Source organism: Neophocaena asiaeorientalis, unplaced genomic scaffold (assembly GCF_003031525.2).
Source record: "Neophocaena asiaeorientalis asiaeorientalis breed wild unplaced genomic scaffold, Neophocaena_asiaeorientalis_V1.1 scaffold251, whole genome shotgun sequence".
Lineage (NCBI taxonomy): Eukaryota > Metazoa > Chordata > Mammalia > Artiodactyla > Phocoenidae > Neophocaena > Neophocaena asiaeorientalis.
The window spans coordinates 686,885-704,500 of record NW_020173377.1 but is presented as its reverse complement, the minus strand read 5'-3'; the positions used below and the strand labels follow the sequence as shown (position 1 = coordinate 704,500).

Here is a 17,616-nt window from a genome sequence, read left to right as displayed (position 1 = left end):
GGCAAATAGGGCCTTGGAGTGCCAGAAAGGGACCTAGTAAATGAGGAGTGGTTGGGTACCTTAGGGACACTGGGGCACATAGCTTGCTGGACTGGGCAGGCTGGTAAGGACAGAGAAAAACCCCAAACATCCCTGTCAGGTCTTAAAACTTACCCAGAAGAAAAGGGAGGACCCAGAAGAATTCTGCACTCTGGCCTGGGGAGTTCTAGGTTCCTAGCGTGCCTGGCCAGCATTCACTGCTCTGAGTTGTACAGTCCCCCAAGTTCTAGGGCTCCTGGGAGGCCAAGCAATGGTGGCACTGCCTTACTTGCATGACTGTGCTGTATTCTTTGCCCCCTGATCAGGTGCTTCACCAGCAGTCTTAGCCCTCTGAACAGCCAATGAAGCACTGTTTCTGGTCACACTAGATCTTCATCTGTAGTCCAACTTTGGGCACTGGGGAGGCTCAAAGAGTTGTTGTTATGCTGGGGCAATAGGTGTGACCCATGGTGTATGATCCCTCATCTCTGATGTAGGTGTTACTATTATCTTTGAAACCCTGCTCCGTGAACATCCTTGCTGTTAGTACTTCAGAAGTGGTCCCTGTCCACACAGACTTTATTGTTGGGCAGGGGGGAAGAAGGGTCCTTGGCACTGATCAGGGTGGAGGTTGGAGAGCCCGGGGCTCAGCTTTCGCTGGGCAGGGTGGGCACGCTGGCCAGGGCAGGCAGCAGCCGAGTGTATATGTCGATCCCGCGGAGGAACATGGCCTCATGCAGCCGTTCATCGTGGTCGTGGAGCAGCACGGGTGTGTGGTTCATGGGTGAGAAGCCCAGAGCTGGGACCCCCACCTGCAGGGGGCAACAGGAGCCGTTAGGGGGAAGGCCAGCACCCAGGACCATTCCACTGCCCACCCTACTGCAAGCAGCTCACCGCACGAAGATAGCGGCTGTCTGTGGCAGCGGGGAAGATCTCCGGCTCCAGGGTGAGGTTCCTGTAGAGGGAAGAACCTGGTGAATGTGGAGGCAGAGAGGGGAGAGGGCAAGGGAAGGGTTGAAGGAGCAAAGGAAGGTGGGAGGGAGGGAAGGGGAGAGGGGGGCTGGCCAGTGTGCTCACATGTCCTTGCAGACCCCACTAAAAGCTGCCCACCAGGGGTCTGAATCATCAGTAGATGTCACTCGGGGCTCTGTCCATTTCTGTGGGGAGAAGGATAGCAGGATCAGGACAAGGCCTGGGCATCTTGCCCTATTCTTCATAGGGTAGGCTGTGCCTGGCACAGGGCACACACCCACCTACTCAGACATCCAGCTGGCCAGTCCAGCAACAGGCCCTCTTTCAGTCTCTCAAAGGTCACAGGTCTGGGACCTTCTGTGTGCCCTCCACTTCCTGTCCATCCTCAGATCCTTCCTAAGTGCTCCTTCCTCAAGATGGCACTCCCAGACCCCTCAGACTGGTCAAATACTCCAGTTACAGGTTCACAGTTATGAGGTCCCACCCTTTCCTGGACCACATGTGTTTACACTTACATAAAAGTAATACGTAATTTTTTGATTCATGTCTATTCCTCCCTTCATTGTGTAAAGACTATGAGGGCAAAAACTTGTCTAATTTCACTCCCTAGTATTCCCCAGCACCCAACAGTGGCCTACACAACTAACGCTTGTTGGTGAACAAAACATGTCTCTCACAGCTAAAGCCAGGATGTATGCAGGCACACCAAACATACACTCCTGCAGTGACACATGCGGCAAGTCCAGCCTCCCCAGCTCCTACAACTCCCCTGTTGTAGGTTCCCCAGTCCACACCTGAGCAAACTCGAAGGTGACCCCTTCGCCAGCCGCCTGGCACCAGCCCTGCAGCTGCTCCTCGAAAGCCTGTGAGAAGGGAGATGAGTTGACCCCTCAGGCTCTCCCTGAGCCTCTAGGACAGGGCTGAGGACCCAGGCTCCCTCCTCCAAACCCAGGTGGAGATGGCACCTTCAGGTCCACATCTGGTGCCACGCGGAAGTCAAAGCTGGCGCTCATAGTGGCAGGTACCACATTATAGGCTACACCACCCTCTAGCTTAGTCAGGTTCACGGAGGTTACGGCCCCCTGCTTCAGTTGAGGGTCTGACTGGAGCCTGTGGTGGGGGGCAGGGGCAGCAGCAGCAAGGGGGAAGAACAGATAGAAAGGGGGCTCAGCCCCCCTCCTCTCCTGCGTAGCCTCCCAGAGCCCCGTGCCCTTTCCCAGGCTGCCTCACCTCTGCCTCTCCTTCTCCCGAAAAGCCAGGATGGAGCTCACAACCTTGTGCTAGGAGAGTGAGGTTAGATGTGAGAGTGGCCCCAGGACAGCCTTGGGAACTCCCAAACTCACTCCCCGTATGCCACACACCAGCTTCTCTGCTGCCGTGTCCTCAATGAATCGTGAGCCGTGGCCTGGCTTCCCGGTGCTTGTGACCTGCACCCCTGGGAGACGCAGGGGGAAGGGGGTGTCTTCAGTATGGGAGAGGCTGGAAAAGCAACCAGCCCTGGGATGGGCCCGGGGTCTTCCCCTCATTCCAGGCTCCTCTGCCAGGTCTCTGCCCGCCTCAGAATGCACAGTGTAGAGCTGGTTTCTGCCCATGGTTAGGGCCTCCCTTCAGAAGCTCAGGAAAGAGATGCCCAGGTAGGAAGGGGCTGGGAGGCAGAGGCCCTGGGTTCAAGGCCTACTCAGGCCCCAACTTGCTGTGGAACCCTTGGCGGGCCCCTGCCCCTTCTGGCCCAGTCTCCCATCTGCACAGTGACCCCCAACGTCCAAGTGCATACTCACACCAGGGGCTCCGCTCACTGTAAAAGACAGTGAAGGCGTCAGTGGGGTTGGCCAGGCCTGAGGAGGAAAAGGTTGGCCAGGCCTGAGAGGGTGGAGCGGCCCAGCCCCCACTAGCAGCCTCCCTATCTCCTGCTGGCCAGTCAGTGTCCTGCCACCCTGCTCACCCTCATCCAGGGCGAAGCCAGCCCTCAGGGCCTGGAACTCGGGCCGCTTCACAAACAGCTCCATGCCTTGGTGACCCCCAATCTCCTCATCTATAAAAGAAGCAGGAATGTGAGATAGGGGGTGCCCCAACACTCTCCCCACCCCTGAAGGTGCCCCTCCTCGAGTCACTCCTACCTGGCACAAAGGTCATGTGGATGGTTCTGGGGAAATGGTGGCCCTCAACCTTCAGCCTCCTCACAGCCTCCAGGTACCTGAGGGGCAGTAAGAGGGTGTAAGCCAGGTGCTGGGGGGGAGCCATCAGAGCAGGCAGGCTGCAGCCTTGGGCCGTGCTCTGCCACAGCCTAGCAGGTGACTCCAGAAAGTCTGTCCCTGTCTCCCCATCCATGCAATGGTCATAGCGGGAATTCCCGCCCAAGGTAAGGGGTCAAGATGTTCCTTGGCCTTGATGTTCTCCAATCACACCTGGGTCCTGGGTCAATCCAATGGGCCAGTGGGGAAACTGGGAATGAAGGACACTCACTGGATGCCGACACACTTCATGTCCTGGGCGCCCCTGCCATAGATGTAGCCGTCAGCATCCTTGAAGGCTTCAAAGGGGTCATGACTCCAATGTTCCTGGGGGCAGGGGCAGGAAGAGGGACCCAAGCACCAAATGTAGTCGTTAATCCACTCTGCTCAACTGTGGCCCTGCCCAAGGAGCGGGTGCCCTAGGAGCCCACGTAGGGCTGAAGAGGGCAGCTGACAGCCATCCCTCATCTCTGCCTCCCACCACCAACCCTGCCTCTGGCATACCCCACCCCTGACATGGAATAGCTACTGGGCAGAGGCTGCTTGATTGAGTAGAGTAATGCTCTATGAGGTCGAATCAGTGCCAGGACCAGCATCGTGGGATCCCTGCAGTCGAATGGGGGATCTGTACCATCTTTGTCCCCAAGGGTGTTCCACTCCCTACACCCCCCGCACCTTGAAGACAGGCACCACATCGGTGTGGGAGTTGAGCAAGAGGGAAGAGAGTCTGGGGTTGGTGCCTGGCCAGGTCAGCACAGTCACCACACGGCCAGCTGCCACCTGGAGAGGGCCAGGAGGAGGGGTCGTCAGTGCACGGTGAGGAGCTGCCCCAGGCCCACCTCCCCTACCCATGCAGGGCCACAGGCTCACCTCCACTTTCTGACAGCCCAGGCCCAGTTGGCAGGCTCTCTCCTCAAGGAAGGCCACGGCAGCCCCTGGGAACACAGACAGCCTTGCTGCTGCTTCTGCCTCCCCACACCTCCCACGGGCCCAGGCAGAGATGGGGGTACATCCAGAGAAGGGAGCAGACCCCTGCCTCAACACAATTCCACATCCGTCAGAGACATCTGCATCGCTGTCCCCAAGGAAGAAGACATTTTTGGCCAGTGACCCTTTGTAGAAGGCCAGGTGGGAAGTCCAGAGTGAGAAGCAGGTGTCATTGTTACCTTCCTTAATGATGGGGAAACTGGCGCGGAGACATAAGTCTCACCCACTGTCTCCCAGCTGGTAAATCACAGAGCAGGCATTTGGATTGGACCCCAGTACACAGTTCCCAGCCACCAAGCCTGATTCCCCGAAGGTCTGTGGCCTTTGTTCAGCCCCAGTAGGCTTCCGGGGGCCTCTTCTTCCCTTCCCCAACCCCAAGTGCTGGAGAGTAGGTGAAGTTGTTCCCTATTTAACTGCCAGTTGTAACTTTTGGAGCAGCACAGCCTGGAGGGGGTGCTGAGCTGTCTGCTGACCTAGGGAACGGCTTAGAGGAATGGAGGCGCCATTTGAGGCAGCAGATTAGGCTCAGCTGGGTGACAGGGGTTGGCGCCTGGTTTAGAGCACAGTCCCCGCCCCTGATGCCCCACCACAGGTCCTCCTGGAACCGCCGCGTTCTCACCGTAGTCGGGCTCGGGTTGGACGGTGCGGATGCGCAGGTACTGACGGAAGAGCGTCACGGATGGGTGCTCGCCCTCACGACGCTTGCTGGCCATGGCGCTGCCCTGCCGTGGTGAGCTAGGGGCAAAACGAGTGGCTACCTACCCCTCCCCGCCGCTGGGGCTGGTGGGCTCCATTTACACGCAGTCCCTCCCCAGGGCGGTTCCCCGGCCGCCCCGCAGGGAGAGAATACCTTGTTTCGGAGCCCCCAGTTACAGAGGCCCCATTCTGTTTCAGGCGCTGTGCTGGCCACTTTCAACACATTTCCTTATTTAATCCCCCAAGGAACCCCATGAAGTTCGTGCCTCTGAAAGCCCACATTACAGAGGAAAAAGCTAAGACATATTCAGAGACACCTAGAAAGTAGCTGAGCCACGTTTGAAACCAGACATTGACTCCCCCCGCCCTCCTCAAAAAAATTCTCCCAGTTGCCCGGATTTCAGGTCAGGGAGCCCCAGATCCCTCTACCCCTCTCCACGGCCCCCACCTCACTCTCTGCTGGTCTTGGGCCCACGCTCCCCTCTCGGCGTCCGCCCTGGACTGTGGGCGGGACTCCAGGTCCTGCGAGGTCTCCGGATCAGAACTGCCGCGGTCCGCCCACCACGTGGCCGGACCCCGCAGGGCGGGACCGAAGAATGCGAATCAGGGCCGTCCCAATCTCTAAGGCCCAGTGACCGTGGGCGTCTCCGCCAGCCAGTGGTTCCAGCCTCCGCCACTTACATGAGGCTGGTATTCAGGGGCCCACCCCGGGGCAGCTGCCTCCGCCGCCGGCTCCGCCCTGCAGCCGACAGCGAGCTACAGGCTGGCCCCGCCCCCTCAGGCCCCGCCCTTGGCCCTGGGCAGCGGGCCCCACCTCCCGCAACCTCCCGATTGGGCCAGAAGGGAGGAAGGCGGGCACTGACCGGAAACTTCGCAGCTGCCCCCTTGAGCGCCCCCTCGCTCTCAGAGTACAGCTTTGAAAAGTCCTGCTGGGTCTGGCCCCGGCCTGCTCCACCACCCCCTCCCGCGAGTCTTGGACTTCTCCCCTCCTCACGCCTCAGCTCCTCAGGGGCGGCCTCCCTGACTGCCTCAATGCTCCCTGTGTGGAGAGGTTATTGGTTAATATCTGTGAGCTCCAAGATGCTGGTCCATGTACCCGCAGGATTCTGTCCCTGGCAGGGCACAGAACAGACGGACAGCGTGCCAGGAATGAAGGATAAATGAACGGATGGGCGCATGTGTGATCGCACCACTGTGTAAGCAAATCTGTGTATCAGTGGGTGACTGTGTGTATGACAATGTGAGATGGTGGTTGGGTGTGACAGAGGATGGCACGATGAGAGGATGTAATCGTGACGCTGTATGAGAGAATGAGAGGTGGGAAACTGCACAAAAGCATACGTGTGGCACCTTCTTGGCTGACCCTGTGCCAGGCTCCCTGGCTCTTCTGCAGCCACTGGAGAGGGAAGATAAAGAGGCACAGGTGTCCCACTGGCCACCCACAGGCTGCACACAGTTGTAGCTGCCCATCTGTGCATCCGGCTGTCCTTTGTACTCTCAGCCAGTTCTGCCCTCAGTTCCAGGGGCTGAATCAGCTTGGGGAGGGGTGGGGGTTGAAGACTTCAACCTCTGGGCACAGAGGAGGCAGGCTGGCAGGGTAGGGTAGGGTCCATCCAGCCCTCGTGAGGTTTAAGTCAGACTGCTGACCCACAGATTCCCAGGGGCAAGCAGGCTATTGTTGGGGCCCAGGGCAGGCCATCCCAAAATGTGCCTCAGTGGCATGTTGATTATTTTGAATTAAAGTCACTTGAGAAATGTCCAATGCAAAAGAGACATTCTGACCCTCCTTTCTGTCTCCCTGAAAACAATAAATCTCTATACAAAAGGTACACTCCCTGCATCTGGAGGTAGGACACTCTGATTTCCGGAGATAGGGAATTCAGGCTGAGAAGCCTGTATAAACAAACCTTGTTAATTCTTTAATTTACTACCCCCAAGCCCACTCTGTTTAGATTCTTTACTAATTGAGCAGCCAAAATATGCTTCTTTGTCCTGTCAAGTCCTCACAAATTTATTCTTTGTCTAAAAAGTATAAAAGCTGCCTGCTCTGGCCACTTCTTAGGTCCCATATCTACGAGACCTCCTTGCACATGATTAAAATTTCTTTTTCTCCTATTAATCTGTTTTGTGTCAATTTTATTGTTAGTCCAGCCAAGAACTCAAGAGGGGTAGAGGGGGAAATTTCCCTCCTCCCAATACTGTGTTACTTATTAAACCACATTCTCCACCCCACCTTTACAAATCTTGCTCCCTTCGGCCATAGGTCCTCTATTCCTGACTCACTCAACTCAGCCGCTAGACCCTGGATTTACCACCAATCCCAGTGGTCATTCAGCAGTAGTAACATCCCCTCTCCATGACACTCCCACGTCGCCAGCCCAGTATGGCCAAGTGCTCTGCTTAACCAGACTCAATCCTAAAACCACTTTCTGAGCTAGGTGTTACCATCATGCCCATTTTACAGGTGAGGAAACTGAGTCAGAGTAGCCACTCAGCAGCCATCTAGTAAGTAGCGCATGTCCTTAGCCTTCCCAGGCTGCTGGAGCAATCCCTCCAGCTCTCAGTCCCAAAGCAGTCCCAGACTTGCCTCCAACTCTAACCCCACCTGCAGCAACGCCAGGAAACAGAACCTGTCACTCCCTAGGCATAACAAAAATGCTTTCTTTTATTGTGCCTCTGAGATGAAATGAGAGGTCCTGACTGGGCCTGGCCCTCTGGCCTCTACCCTCCAACCCCAGGGGCTGCCTCCCTGGTGGAGACTGGTCCAGATCCTCCAAGCTCAGGCCAGGCCTGGGGCCTGGACAGTGGGTGAGCTCAAGGCAGATGGTCAAGGAAGGCAAGAAGGACGAGGTGGAAGTCTTGTGGTTTGTGGAGGTAGCAGGCATGGCCTGCATCGCGCAGCTTCACCACAGAGTGGTTAGGCAGGTGGCGGAGCTGCCGCAGTGACTCCCAAGCCAGGACGCGGTCCAGCTCCCCATACAGGATGAGAGTCGGGGTCTGCAGGGCAAGGCAAGGGGCTGTGATCCTGGGGCCTGATGGGGACTGGCCCTCAAGCCACCTCCTTAGGAAATCTTCCCTATACACCCCATCTCTCCCATCCAGATCAAGGATGGGGCCATGTGTCCTCCAAGTAAGACCTGAGGCCTTTCCCCCTATGACTTGAGCCAGGGACAGGAAGCCAGGACTTTTGGAGACCCTCCTCCCAGTACCTTCACAGCCTGGAATTGTTCTTGGGTGTAGTTCTGGGTGGACGCAGGTGCAATGGGCACGAATCCATGCAGCTGGTGGTGGCCTTGCATCAGGAAGGGCAGGGCATAGCAGCCACTCAGTGAAGGGCTCACCAGCACGACATTCTGCACCTCTAGGTCCTGCAGCACTCGCTCCAACAGCTGTGCCCGCCCTGCCTCTGTGCTTGCCTCCTTCGAAGGTGCCGAGTTCCCAAAACCTGGGAACAGCAGAAGGCACCAGCTGAGGGAGGCTGGGAAGGAGGTCAGGACTTCCTGCCCACCAGAGTGAGGGAAAGAGATGGGGGGCAGTGGCATATAGCATCTGCTACCCCAAACTTCCTAGACGTTATTTTTGTATTGTGATAGGGCTGCTAGAAAACCATCTTTCATTCATCATGTTGGCAAAACTAAAAAGACTGATAATACACAGTGTTAAGGAAGATGTGGACACTTTTGTACATGACTGGAGGGTAAATCCACACAGCATTTTTGGAGGGTAAGATAATATTCGTCAAAAAACTTTAAATGTGTGTCCTTCGACCCATCAACTGGCCTTGATGGCTACCCTACAGAAATTATTGCCCACATGCTCAAAGAAGCATGTCCAAAGATGCTTCAGCTTCCTTACTTGAGCATTTCAACTGACACTGAAAACTCTAAAGCAGGCTACACAGCCACCAGTCGAGGAGTGGCCAGATAAAACCTGTTCATCCCTCTGATGGCACACACTATGGAGAGGGAGGGTCACAGTGCCTGGCATGACCCATGAGACATGGTAGAGGAGAAGAAAACTAGGCTGCAGATAGATTCACTAAGCTGGCAGGACACCAGTCATGTTTACAGCCCCCACCAAACAACCCTGTATCTCTAGGCATGGAAACGCCCAAAGAGGGCCTGGCACCCTCAAACTGCTTAGAGAAGTGAGAGGGAGAGAAACATGGCATGGGTCTCTGAGGGCATCACTCTTGGTTGATTTTTTAATGACAAGAATAATAGCAAAAATCATTTGTATAGCTGAAAAAACAAAAAGCTACCTAGTTTGTCATAAAAAGGACAATGAGATCTCCCCATGCAATCGCTTGTGAGGCAGGTCATGTTGCTAACTGCTCTGTGACATGCAACAATCCACACCGTAGTTTTCAAGGTAGAAAATAAAAAACACAGAGCTTTTCGTGTTGACACTTTGTGTTGTGACTTGCCACTGCTTGTTCAGACACTGGGGTCCAGATGCTCCCCAGCCACAACTTAGGGCTTTCCTATCCCTCCAGTTCTCCCCTCTGGCATGCTGTCCCCATGTCCCTGCTGCACGTTACCTCCTTAGACCCAGGGGTGGGGGCTCTCACCTGGGAGGTCAAGGGCCACGGCCCGGTAGCCCCTCTGTGCCAGCAGCTGCAGTGTGCCCAGCTGCTCCCATGTCCGGGAGTTAAAGGCCTTTCCGTGGAGCAGCACCACATCCACCCTGTGGGCACACAGGGGAGTGTGTGTTCTGGGGGTTCTTTCTTCCCAGGCTTCTCCCACTGCCCTCCCAGGCCCTGAGCACTTTGAGCTGAGCTGGGGGACCCACACAGGGACTCCCCGCGGACCTAGTCCTTCCACTACACCCTGGGGTCAGCACCCACCTGCGGGCCCGGTGAAGTGGGAGCACCTCGCGGTAAAAAATGGGGGAGCTGCCAGGGGTGAGACCAGCCAGGATTGTGACATTGGGGTCTCCCCAGAGCCAGGAGGTCTGCTCAGGGGGTCCTGGCAGCCCCACATACAGTAGCAGCATGAACAGCAGGCCCAGGCCCAGCAGGGCGACCTGGGACCGGGTCATGGAGGTCTGTACCACAGTCTGGAGGAGGAGAGGAGAGGGAGAAGAGGGTAGGGCTGAGCCCCTGCAAGGTCCCCTGGACCCCATTCTCAAATCCCACCCAGGAGCGCCCAGCAGAGGAAAAGCTCAGCCCTTGCCCTCTCCTCTGCTCCAGGCAAGGATCTGAGGGTTCACACCCAACTACTCCACATGCCAGGGCAAGGGCTCAGATACCCTAAAGCGTGAGGAGCATCTGAGATGTCCTCTTGGCATCAGTGGCCACCATCATCCTTGTGCCAGCTAAAACCACTTCCATTCATCAAGTGCTTATGATAGCCAGGCCCTGTGCTTGGCCCTTCACAATAACGACTCATGAACCCACACAAAAACACTAGGGAGCAGGTATTATAGGTCTCTTATAGATGAGGAAACTGAAGCTCAGAGAGGTAAATTCTCTTACCCAAAGTGCAGAGTAGCAAGCAGGGGAACTGGGACTTGAGCCCAGGGCTGGGCTCCTAACCACCAGGCCACACTCAGTTTGCCAAGGAGGAAACCAAGGCTGTGAGGTGACGGATGAACTCGTGGACAGAGTGCTGAGAGTCATCAAAGGTGAAAGACATCAAAGAGTAAAGCGATGTCCCACTGAGGGCATGTTTTGAAATGGTTCTTTTTATCACACTGCATATAATAATGCTAAAATCAGAATGTGTTTTACCACTGATGGGAATATTTAATGCTCTACCCCAGCTGATATTAAGTGGGAAGAGAGCTCATGGAGAATATCCTTTATGGAGGAAATGCCTAGGCATGAGGGGGTATGTGGCTAGGGAGAAGCATGGCACATCTAGAAGTGGAAAGGGAGCCATGGAGGCTGGAGAGACAAATGCCTCCCACCCCCCAGCTTCACGCCAAATGACCTGCTTCATGGACTGCTCTAGTCTGAGTCCTTTGCCAGCCCAGAAAACAGACCTCGGTATCCAGGACCCAGAGAGAGCAGTTAGCCCTGCCTTTGAGACTCTGCTCTACCAATTCCTGGCTGTGTGCCTTGTCAGTAAAATGGGGAGGATAACCTGGCAGCTGCCCTCCCAAGACTCCTGTGAGATTTCGGTAATACAGTGGACCTGACCAGGAGCTGTCTTATCATTTCTTGGGTCTAGGGTGAGCAGGCCTGCCTTGTTCCCAGATTCCAGTAAACAGGTCTTTATTGAGTGTCAGCTGAGCGCTGGCTGGAGTTCAGGGCTGGGGAATCACCTCGGATCCCCCCACCCCACCACCCCTCCCGGAACGAGAAGGCTTGTTTCCCAAGCCCCCACCCCCAGGCTCAAGGGTCAGGTGGTGACTGGGCAGTGGCAGCCCCTCTGGGGCTGATGGAGGACCAGATGCTGAGTGGAGGAAAAGCACGCTCCTCTCTTCTTTCTGACCACGACCAGCCTCGGACGCAAGCCTGCAACGCGCGGCAGCCTAGGTTCCCACCAGGCAGAGCATCCGCGCTGAACCTCTCCTCTGGTGGGCCTGGTGCCCTGGGGCACCTCTCCTGGTAGGGAGGGACGGGACTTCAGCCGTTGCTATGGCAACCCTGGCAGCTGGAGCACTAGACCACAAGTAGGCTACAGATATGGGGGGAGGGGAGGGAGGCGCTGTACCCGCGTTAGGTCCTTGGCCTACGCGTCGACAATGACACACAGGTGTACAGACGTGCACACAAACTCTTGTCCCCAAACGCTTTTCCTTTGTACAAGCTATTCTCTGCACGTACAGGCAGCCTCCTTGCACACGCACAGGTCTCTGCACAATCGATACCTTGAAACACCCTCAAAGTCACGCACACATTCAGCTATCAGGAAGGCAGAGGGACAGGTAGACACACACACGCTTTCAAAACCATATGCAGACCCTCATATTTCAAGCACCCAGTCATACACACAACCCCAGAACTACACACGCACACAAGAAATACACAGGCACAGGCAGAAAGACGGACACCCAAACACAGACCCTCAGAAATACACACACAGACACACAGGTAGATATACACCCTTAAAATCACGCACACAGTAGACATACAGACACAAGCGGGCAGACAGGCTGACATAACCCCCCCAACACAGGCACACAGAAACACCGATACACCACACACACATACACCACACACACATACACGTACACCCAGACCCCTAAGAACACACGCTGACAAACGCGCGGGCGCGCACACTCGACACACGAACACAAACATACTCGCTGCCCCAGCGCGGGGCCCCTCCCAGCAGGACTCTGTCCCAGGGCTCCGGGGGCAAGGGGCGGGGCAAGGATGGCCCGCCCCCGGGCACCCTGCTGGCCTCACTCCCCGGGGACACTCACCGGGCCGACAGGGATGACCGGGTCTGCCACCGTGGGGCGGGCTCCGCTCAGGTGCAACCAGCGCCAAACAGCCCCTAGACGTTGGCGCTACCTCAGCCTCCGCCTCTCTGCGGGCGGCTGCGAGCCTCCGCGCGCCTGCGCAGTCCGCGGTCTCGGGTCCACGCCTAGTAGCCGAACTGGAGGGGGCACTGGGGTCGGCACCCCAAAGCACAGAGACTCGGCACCCCCGTCCCCCCGTTCAGATTTTCCGGATTGTTTTTGGCCTGAAAGCCGGGGGAGGGACAGTCGACTTCTTCCCACCAGCACGGCTCCACCCTTGCTCAGTCTCCGGTCTGTACAGCAGGGTTAAGGATAAGGATCACATAGGGTTGTCACCGCCACAGAGGCCTGTCTTAAGGACTGAGGGATAGGTCAAGCCTTAGAACAGTGTCTGGCGCGGAAGCCTCGCTGCGTAACTGCCAGATATTAGTATTGTTATGCAGCAGCCCCAGGTCTCCAGCCATCCACTTCCCTGACCCCTGCAAATACACACGCGCTCGAGCACTCGGTCAGGGCCCGGGGTGGCCTCTAGGCTTCTATGTCTCTATATGTCACCTATCCTGGTTGGTGACATGCGACCAACATCTGATCTGTCCCTGACCTGTGTGGGCAGACCTGGAAAACGGAGGCTGCACGGAACACGCAGCATTCACTCCTTGTTAGCACTCTGTGAGGTAGGCAACATCACAGCCATTCTACAGGCAAGGAAATAGGCTCGGAGGCGTTGGGAAAACGATCATGGCTGGGCATTGGCAGAGCTTCGCATTCAAACCTGCCGGGCCCCAGCCATATGCCAGACAGACTGACGACTCTGGGTTTGGGCAGCCCAGGCTGGGGACGAGGGGGTGGGGAGGAAGGGCGAGGGAACAGGAAGGATGAGACCCCAAAGGAACCCTCCTTCTCAAGCCACACCATATGCATGTGGAGCAGGTCGCTGAGGGTCTCGGGGCCGGACCCTGTCCGGTGCTTGGGGCACGTGGGGCCGAGGGGCGTGGGGAAACTGAGACATCTGTGAGAAGGATGGGTCTAGCAGCACCCGTCGGCCCTGGGACGGCTTGTGGCCACAAGCGGGCGCCCCGGAGCACGGCCCGGCCCACGCCCTCCGGCGGGCCACATCCCTGCTTCCCCGCCCCGGGCCCCAGTCGCCGCCTGCACTCGCCTGCCTCCTATTTGCGAGAGCCCACGCAGCTCCCCAGGTACCTGCCCTGCGCCCCCCAACCCTCTCTTCCTCTCTCCAATTACAACCCACCCCCACCTACCCCAAGTTTCTCCTCTGCCCATCTCGGTTCCCCAAGCCCCCTTCCTCGGGTCTGCCCCCACCCCCTCTGCATGCACCCTACCAGACCCTGCGATGCACAACCGAGGTCCTCGGAGGGGACACAGCGAGCGGTGGCGGCGCCGGTGTCCGCGCCCCTGGCCGCGGCGTCAGTGCGTTGGGCCCCAGCGGGCAGCGCGCTGAGGACCTCGCTTCCCTCGCCGGCCGGAACTTCAAAGCCTTTCCCTGCTCAGCGCTCCGGTTTCCGGCTCCGGAAAACAGATTTTTTTACTCTAACCCCTATCCTCTTCGGCCTGCGATGCCAACCTACGACCTATAACAGTGCCTGGAAGAGGAAAATGTTGAAAAGCAAAATAGTCAGCTACTTACTGTTGATCGCTGTTGATCCATTTACTATGCTTACTCTGTGCTAGGCACTGGCGAGTGTTTTACATGCCTGGCCTCATTTAATCCTATCAACCACCTAGGAGCTAGTACTATTGTATTATCCCCATTCGTAGAAAAGGATAATAACAATGGGAACAATAATTGTAATGGGAGACCCATGTATTAAGTTCTTTCCAAAGGCAGGCACCATCAATTATCAATTCTTTTTTTTTTTAACTCATAAATTCTTGAGATAGGCTTTAATGTCCCATATTTCAGATGAGGAAACCAAGGCAATTAGGTAGTGGCAGATGCAGGAATAACACCTATGTCTTCCTCACCCCAAAGCATGTTCCTAGAGTTTTGGGAGCCTCCTTGATGCTCCAGGAGGGACCCCTGCCCTGTCTGTGGCAGCCTCCCTGCTCCACCTGGGCAAGGTGTTCTGTGGCTTCTCATCAGCCTGGCCTTGAACCACAGGTGCTTCACCAGCACAGCAGGAGGTATGGCGGGCGTGGAGCAGCACGAGGGCACCATCCAGGTGCAGGGCCAGAGCCTCTTTTTCCGAGAGGCTCACCCGGGCAGTGGGCAGGCCACCTGCTTCTCCGTGCTGCTGTTGCATGGCATACGCTTCTCCTCCGAGACCTGGCAGAACCTGGGCACGCTGCACAGGCTGGCCCAGGCTGGCTACTGGGCTGTGGCCATTGACCTGCCAGGTAACTCCAGGGAAGGCTTCTGGACAGGGGTTGTGGGATCCTCACTGGGGACCCAGGGCTGGGGGCTGGGGGACTGGGAGGACCTAGCCAGGCTGACTCCTGAGCTAGACAGGGCGCAGTGCACACTACAAGGGCCTTTGAGCTTCTCTAGTCCAGCCGGGTGTGGTCTGGACACTGCCCAGCTGCTTCTAACTGTGTTGCCCGGGGCAATGTCTCAGTGTCTCTGCTTCTGTTTCCTCATCTGTAATGGGAGATAACCACACTCATTCTGGGGTTTGGCTCTAATGAGAATGGAATGAGATTATCCATGTGAGTATGTGGCCAGTACCTAACACATAATAATCGGTGCTCAGTCGATTGGAAGTAAAATATTTTGAAAGAGCCGAAACCACAGGCTCTGTTGGAAGCCCTGAGGAGTGACACTGAGTCCCCTGGCACCTTTGGGGGTGGCTAAGCCCCCAGTCATGATCCCACATACAAAGCCCTAATTTAGGTCCTGAGGGAGGGAGGAGCAGCACAAGACTGCCAGTCATAACCTCAACTGGCGGGCCCCAGCCCATGGTGCCAAGTGTGAAGGTGGCAGCATGGCCAACCTGCTCCCCTCACTGGCCATGGCTGGTATGGTCTCAGTGCCCAAGGGCAGGCCTCCAGGCTGGGACAGGATTGGTTCTGACAGTGGACTGGGCTGAGCTTCAAGGCCAAGGCCTTGAACTAATCCTGCAGAAGGTAGGGACTGACTAATTGGAGGGGAGGGATGTGTGCAGAGCCAGTCTCTCATCCACTGTCCTGGAGGCATCTACCCTGCCAGCCCTGGGACAGGTGCCTTGAAGCAGTTAAATCAATTTTCACAACAATCTCAAATGGCAAACACTTTTGTTACCTCCTTTTAACAGATGGGGAAACTGAACAGTAGAGTGAGGGCTGAGAGGACTTTCCCAAGCTTACATAATCTATAGTGGACAATTGGGACTTGGATCTGGCCAAGCTGGGCTTCAGAGCCTGATTCTTTGAGGACGCTGTACTGGGGGAGATGGGCACAAACATGGAAGGAAATGCCTTATGCTTGCTACAGATACGACAGACCTAGGTTGCTGTAGGAATAACTACAGCATGCAACACTGCCTGTTGCAGGAACCTGGCACAGAGGTTGACCTAGGAGGGCTTCCTGGAGGAAGGGACCCTCTCTCCCCTGTTTTCCTACTCACCACCTTTGTCTCTCTCACACCTGAATCCCTGCAGGTCTGGGGCGATCCAAGGAAGCAACAGCCCCTGCCCCTGTTGGGGAGCTGGTCCCCAGCAGCTTTCTGGCAACTGTGGTGGATGCCTTGGATATGGGCCCCCCAGTCGTGATCAGCCCATCGTTGAGTGGCATGTACTCCCTGCCCTTCCTCGTGACCCCAGGCTCCCAGATCCGGGGCTATGTGCCAGTGGCCCCCATCTGCACTGACAAAATCAATGCTGCCGACTATGCCAGAGTGAAGGTACCCCTATGTGGGAGGCTGAGATGTCCCTGCCAGGAGCAAGGAACAGTCCATCCCTGGGTACTGGGTAACCAAAGGGGTAGCTTCCGGGAGGAGTTGAACCACCAAACTCTGCCCTTTTGGTGTACTAGGCAGAAGATTACTGTGGCAAGCCCTGTGCTAAACTGTGTGCTGGGGCATACACAAATTCATACCTCTCCAAACCATCCCTGCACTGGGCCAACTTGTCTCTCTCTGTCATTTGCAGTGACCCCGGGGAGAGACCAAAGTGATGGGGAGGGCTGGAATTGATCTCTAGGAGGCTGGGGCTGGTGGGGCAGGTCCCTGTTAACTCTGCCTCCCATTGCTTTCTCTAGACCTCGGTTCTTATCGTATATGGAGACCAGGACCCCATGGGTCAGACCAGCTTTGAGCACCTGAAGCAGCTGCCCAACCACCGGGTGTTAGTCATGGAGGGGGCGGGGCACCCCTGTTACCTTGACAAACCCGAGGAGTGGCATACAGGGCTGCTGGATTTCCTGCAGGAGCTAGCATGAGGCGCAGCCCTGCTGATGGGGGTGGGCCACTTGCCTGCCTTGGGCTCTCTCTCACTCATTCTCTCTCCTTCCCTTCGTGGGCTCCTGCTCATCCTGCACATCCAACAGGTGTGTCTTTCTATCTGAGTTCTTTTAGGGTCTGTCTTTTTCTCTTCTTTCTCTTGCAGTGACAGACTGAAGAGGTGAAATCAAGAGAAAAAAATTCAGGAATCAAGGGACATAATCTGGTGGAGGGTAATCCATTAGATGAGCTTCTCCTATAGGCTTTCCTGCTCGGCTTGCATTCCTTCCTCTGCTCCGCCCAGCCTCCCCCCACCTCCCAGCTCCTCCTTTGGCTGCCCTGCTGGGCACAAACACCCCCTACCTTCACCTCTGAGGCCACAAATACATACATGACCATATGCATGCATACACATTACAGTCATCTATGTTCCCAAATATGATCCTTCACTTGGGGGCAACCACACAGGTACATGCAACTCTGGGCTGATACGCACACTCTCACAGCAGCTTTGCATTGCATGCACAGGCACACACACACATACTCTGTCCCCACACAAGCACCTGCACAGGCACATGCTGCCCTCCCCAACCATTCAGCACCCCATGGCTGGGAGGGTGGGGACACCATGAGGCCAGCCCTTGCAGGAGACCCTCTACCAGGCTTAGGGTGTGGCCAGCTTTGAACTTCACTCACCCACGGGTTGCAGCTGGCCTCCAGATCAGAAATGCCCACAAAAGGGAAGGGCCATCACTTCGACCCTCAGATCTCCCAGCTTTTCCACTTTCTTCTGGGTGCTCCACAGCTCCCCAGGTTATTAGGCCTGGGTTTTCTCAGCCAAGCTAGTTTCCTGCTCTGAGTTTTGGGGGGTGGGGAGAGAGAGATTGGAGGTCTGTGAAATAAAGTGATGCAATTAGACCCCGCAG

The 17,616-nt window shown here is 56.3% G+C and overlaps 3 protein-coding genes across 7 annotated transcripts; 1 reads left to right on the top strand and 2 right to left on the bottom strand.

Annotated features, from left to right (window-relative positions):
• Positions 1-565: 565 nt before the first annotated feature.
• Positions 566-5,588, bottom strand: ACY1 (aminoacylase 1). Of its 2 annotated transcripts, XM_024746408.1 has the most exons (16): positions 5,353-5,588; positions 5,059-5,172; positions 4,828-4,943; positions 4,092-4,156; positions 3,897-4,001; positions 3,454-3,548; positions 3,108-3,184; positions 2,933-3,022; positions 2,769-2,825; positions 2,352-2,425; positions 2,221-2,270; positions 1,956-2,100; positions 1,785-1,853; positions 1,096-1,175; positions 913-973; positions 566-830 (listed from the first exon to the last, which is right to left on the bottom strand). In XM_024746408.1, the coding sequence occupies exons 3-16, from the start codon at positions 4,919-4,921 to the stop codon at positions 666-668; spliced, it is 1,227 nt and encodes a 408-aa protein (XP_024602176.1). In that variant the 5' UTR covers positions 4,922-4,943; positions 5,059-5,172; positions 5,353-5,588; the 3' UTR covers positions 566-665. The 2 variants fall into 2 exon arrangements, with proteins under 2 accessions (XP_024602176.1, XP_024602175.1); XM_024746407.1 differs by lacking the exon at positions 5,059-5,172 and having other exon boundaries at positions 5,353-5,587.
• A 1,957-nt stretch (positions 5,589-7,545) lies between these two features.
• On the bottom strand, positions 7,546-17,472 carry ABHD14A (abhydrolase domain containing 14A). 3 transcript variants are annotated; one of them, XM_024746417.1, is made up of 6 exons: positions 17,387-17,472; positions 13,658-13,918; positions 9,751-9,962; positions 9,475-9,590; positions 8,114-8,349; positions 7,546-7,901 (listed from the first exon to the last, which is right to left on the bottom strand). In XM_024746417.1, the coding sequence occupies exons 3-6, from the start codon at positions 9,942-9,944 to the stop codon at positions 7,719-7,721; spliced, it is 729 nt and encodes a 242-aa protein (XP_024602185.1). In that variant the 5' UTR covers positions 9,945-9,962; positions 13,658-13,918; positions 17,387-17,472; the 3' UTR covers positions 7,546-7,718. The 3 variants fall into 3 exon arrangements, with proteins under 3 accessions (XP_024602185.1, XP_024602184.1, XP_024602183.1); XM_024746416.1 differs by lacking the exons at positions 13,658-13,918; positions 17,387-17,472 and adding an exon at positions 12,279-12,414; XM_024746415.1 differs by lacking the exons at positions 13,658-13,918; positions 17,387-17,472 and having other exon boundaries at positions 9,751-11,144.
• ABHD14B (abhydrolase domain containing 14B) lies at positions 12,676-17,608 on the top strand. 2 transcript variants are annotated; one of them, XM_024746414.1, is made up of 4 exons: positions 12,676-13,513; positions 14,437-14,672; positions 15,912-16,153; positions 16,510-17,608. In XM_024746414.1, the coding sequence occupies exons 1-4, from the start codon at positions 13,233-13,235 to the stop codon at positions 16,687-16,689; spliced, it is 939 nt and encodes a 312-aa protein (XP_024602182.1). In that variant the 5' UTR covers positions 12,676-13,232; the 3' UTR covers positions 16,690-17,608. The 2 variants fall into 2 exon arrangements, with proteins under 2 accessions (XP_024602182.1, XP_024602181.1); XM_024746413.1 differs by having other exon boundaries at positions 14,419-14,672.
• The last annotated feature ends 8 nt before the right edge of the window (positions 17,609-17,616 follow it).

Bases quoted from the DNA above. Each gene is read 5' to 3' on its own strand.
- ACY1 (XM_024746408.1), bottom strand. From the start codon at position 4,921: ATGGCCAGCAAGCGTCGTGAGGGCGAGCACCCATCCGTGACGCTCTTC. The intron at 2,426-2,768 runs GTGAGTATGCAC...TGCGTCTCCCAG, and splicing joins CAGTGAGCGGAGCCCCTGGT to GGGTGCAGGTCACAAGCACC. The intron at 831-912 runs GTGAGCTGCTTG...TGCCCCCTGCAG, and splicing joins ACAGCCGCTATCTTCGTGCG to GTGGGGGTCCCAGCTCTGGG.
- ABHD14B (XM_024746413.1), top strand. From the start codon at position 13,233: ATGCATGTGGAGCAGGTCGCTGAGGGTCTCGGGGCCGGACCCTGTCCG. The intron at 14,673-15,911 runs GTAACTCCAGGG...GAATCCCTGCAG, and splicing joins TGTGGCCATTGACCTGCCAG to GTCTGGGGCGATCCAAGGAA. The intron at 16,154-16,509 runs GTACCCCTATGT...TGCTTTCTCTAG, and splicing joins CCGACTATGCCAGAGTGAAG to ACCTCGGTTCTTATCGTATA.
- ABHD14A (XM_024746415.1), bottom strand. From the start codon at position 10,028: ATGGGGTCCAGGGGACCTTGCAGGGGCTCAGCCCTACCCTCTTCTCCC. The intron at 9,591-9,750 runs GTGGGTGCTGAC...GTGTGCCCACAG, and splicing joins CCACTTCACCGGGCCCGCAG to GGTGGATGTGGTGCTGCTCC. The intron at 8,350-9,474 runs GTGAGAGCCCCC...TGCTGTTCCCAG, and splicing joins CGTGGCCCTTGACCTCCCAG to GTTTTGGGAACTCGGCACCT.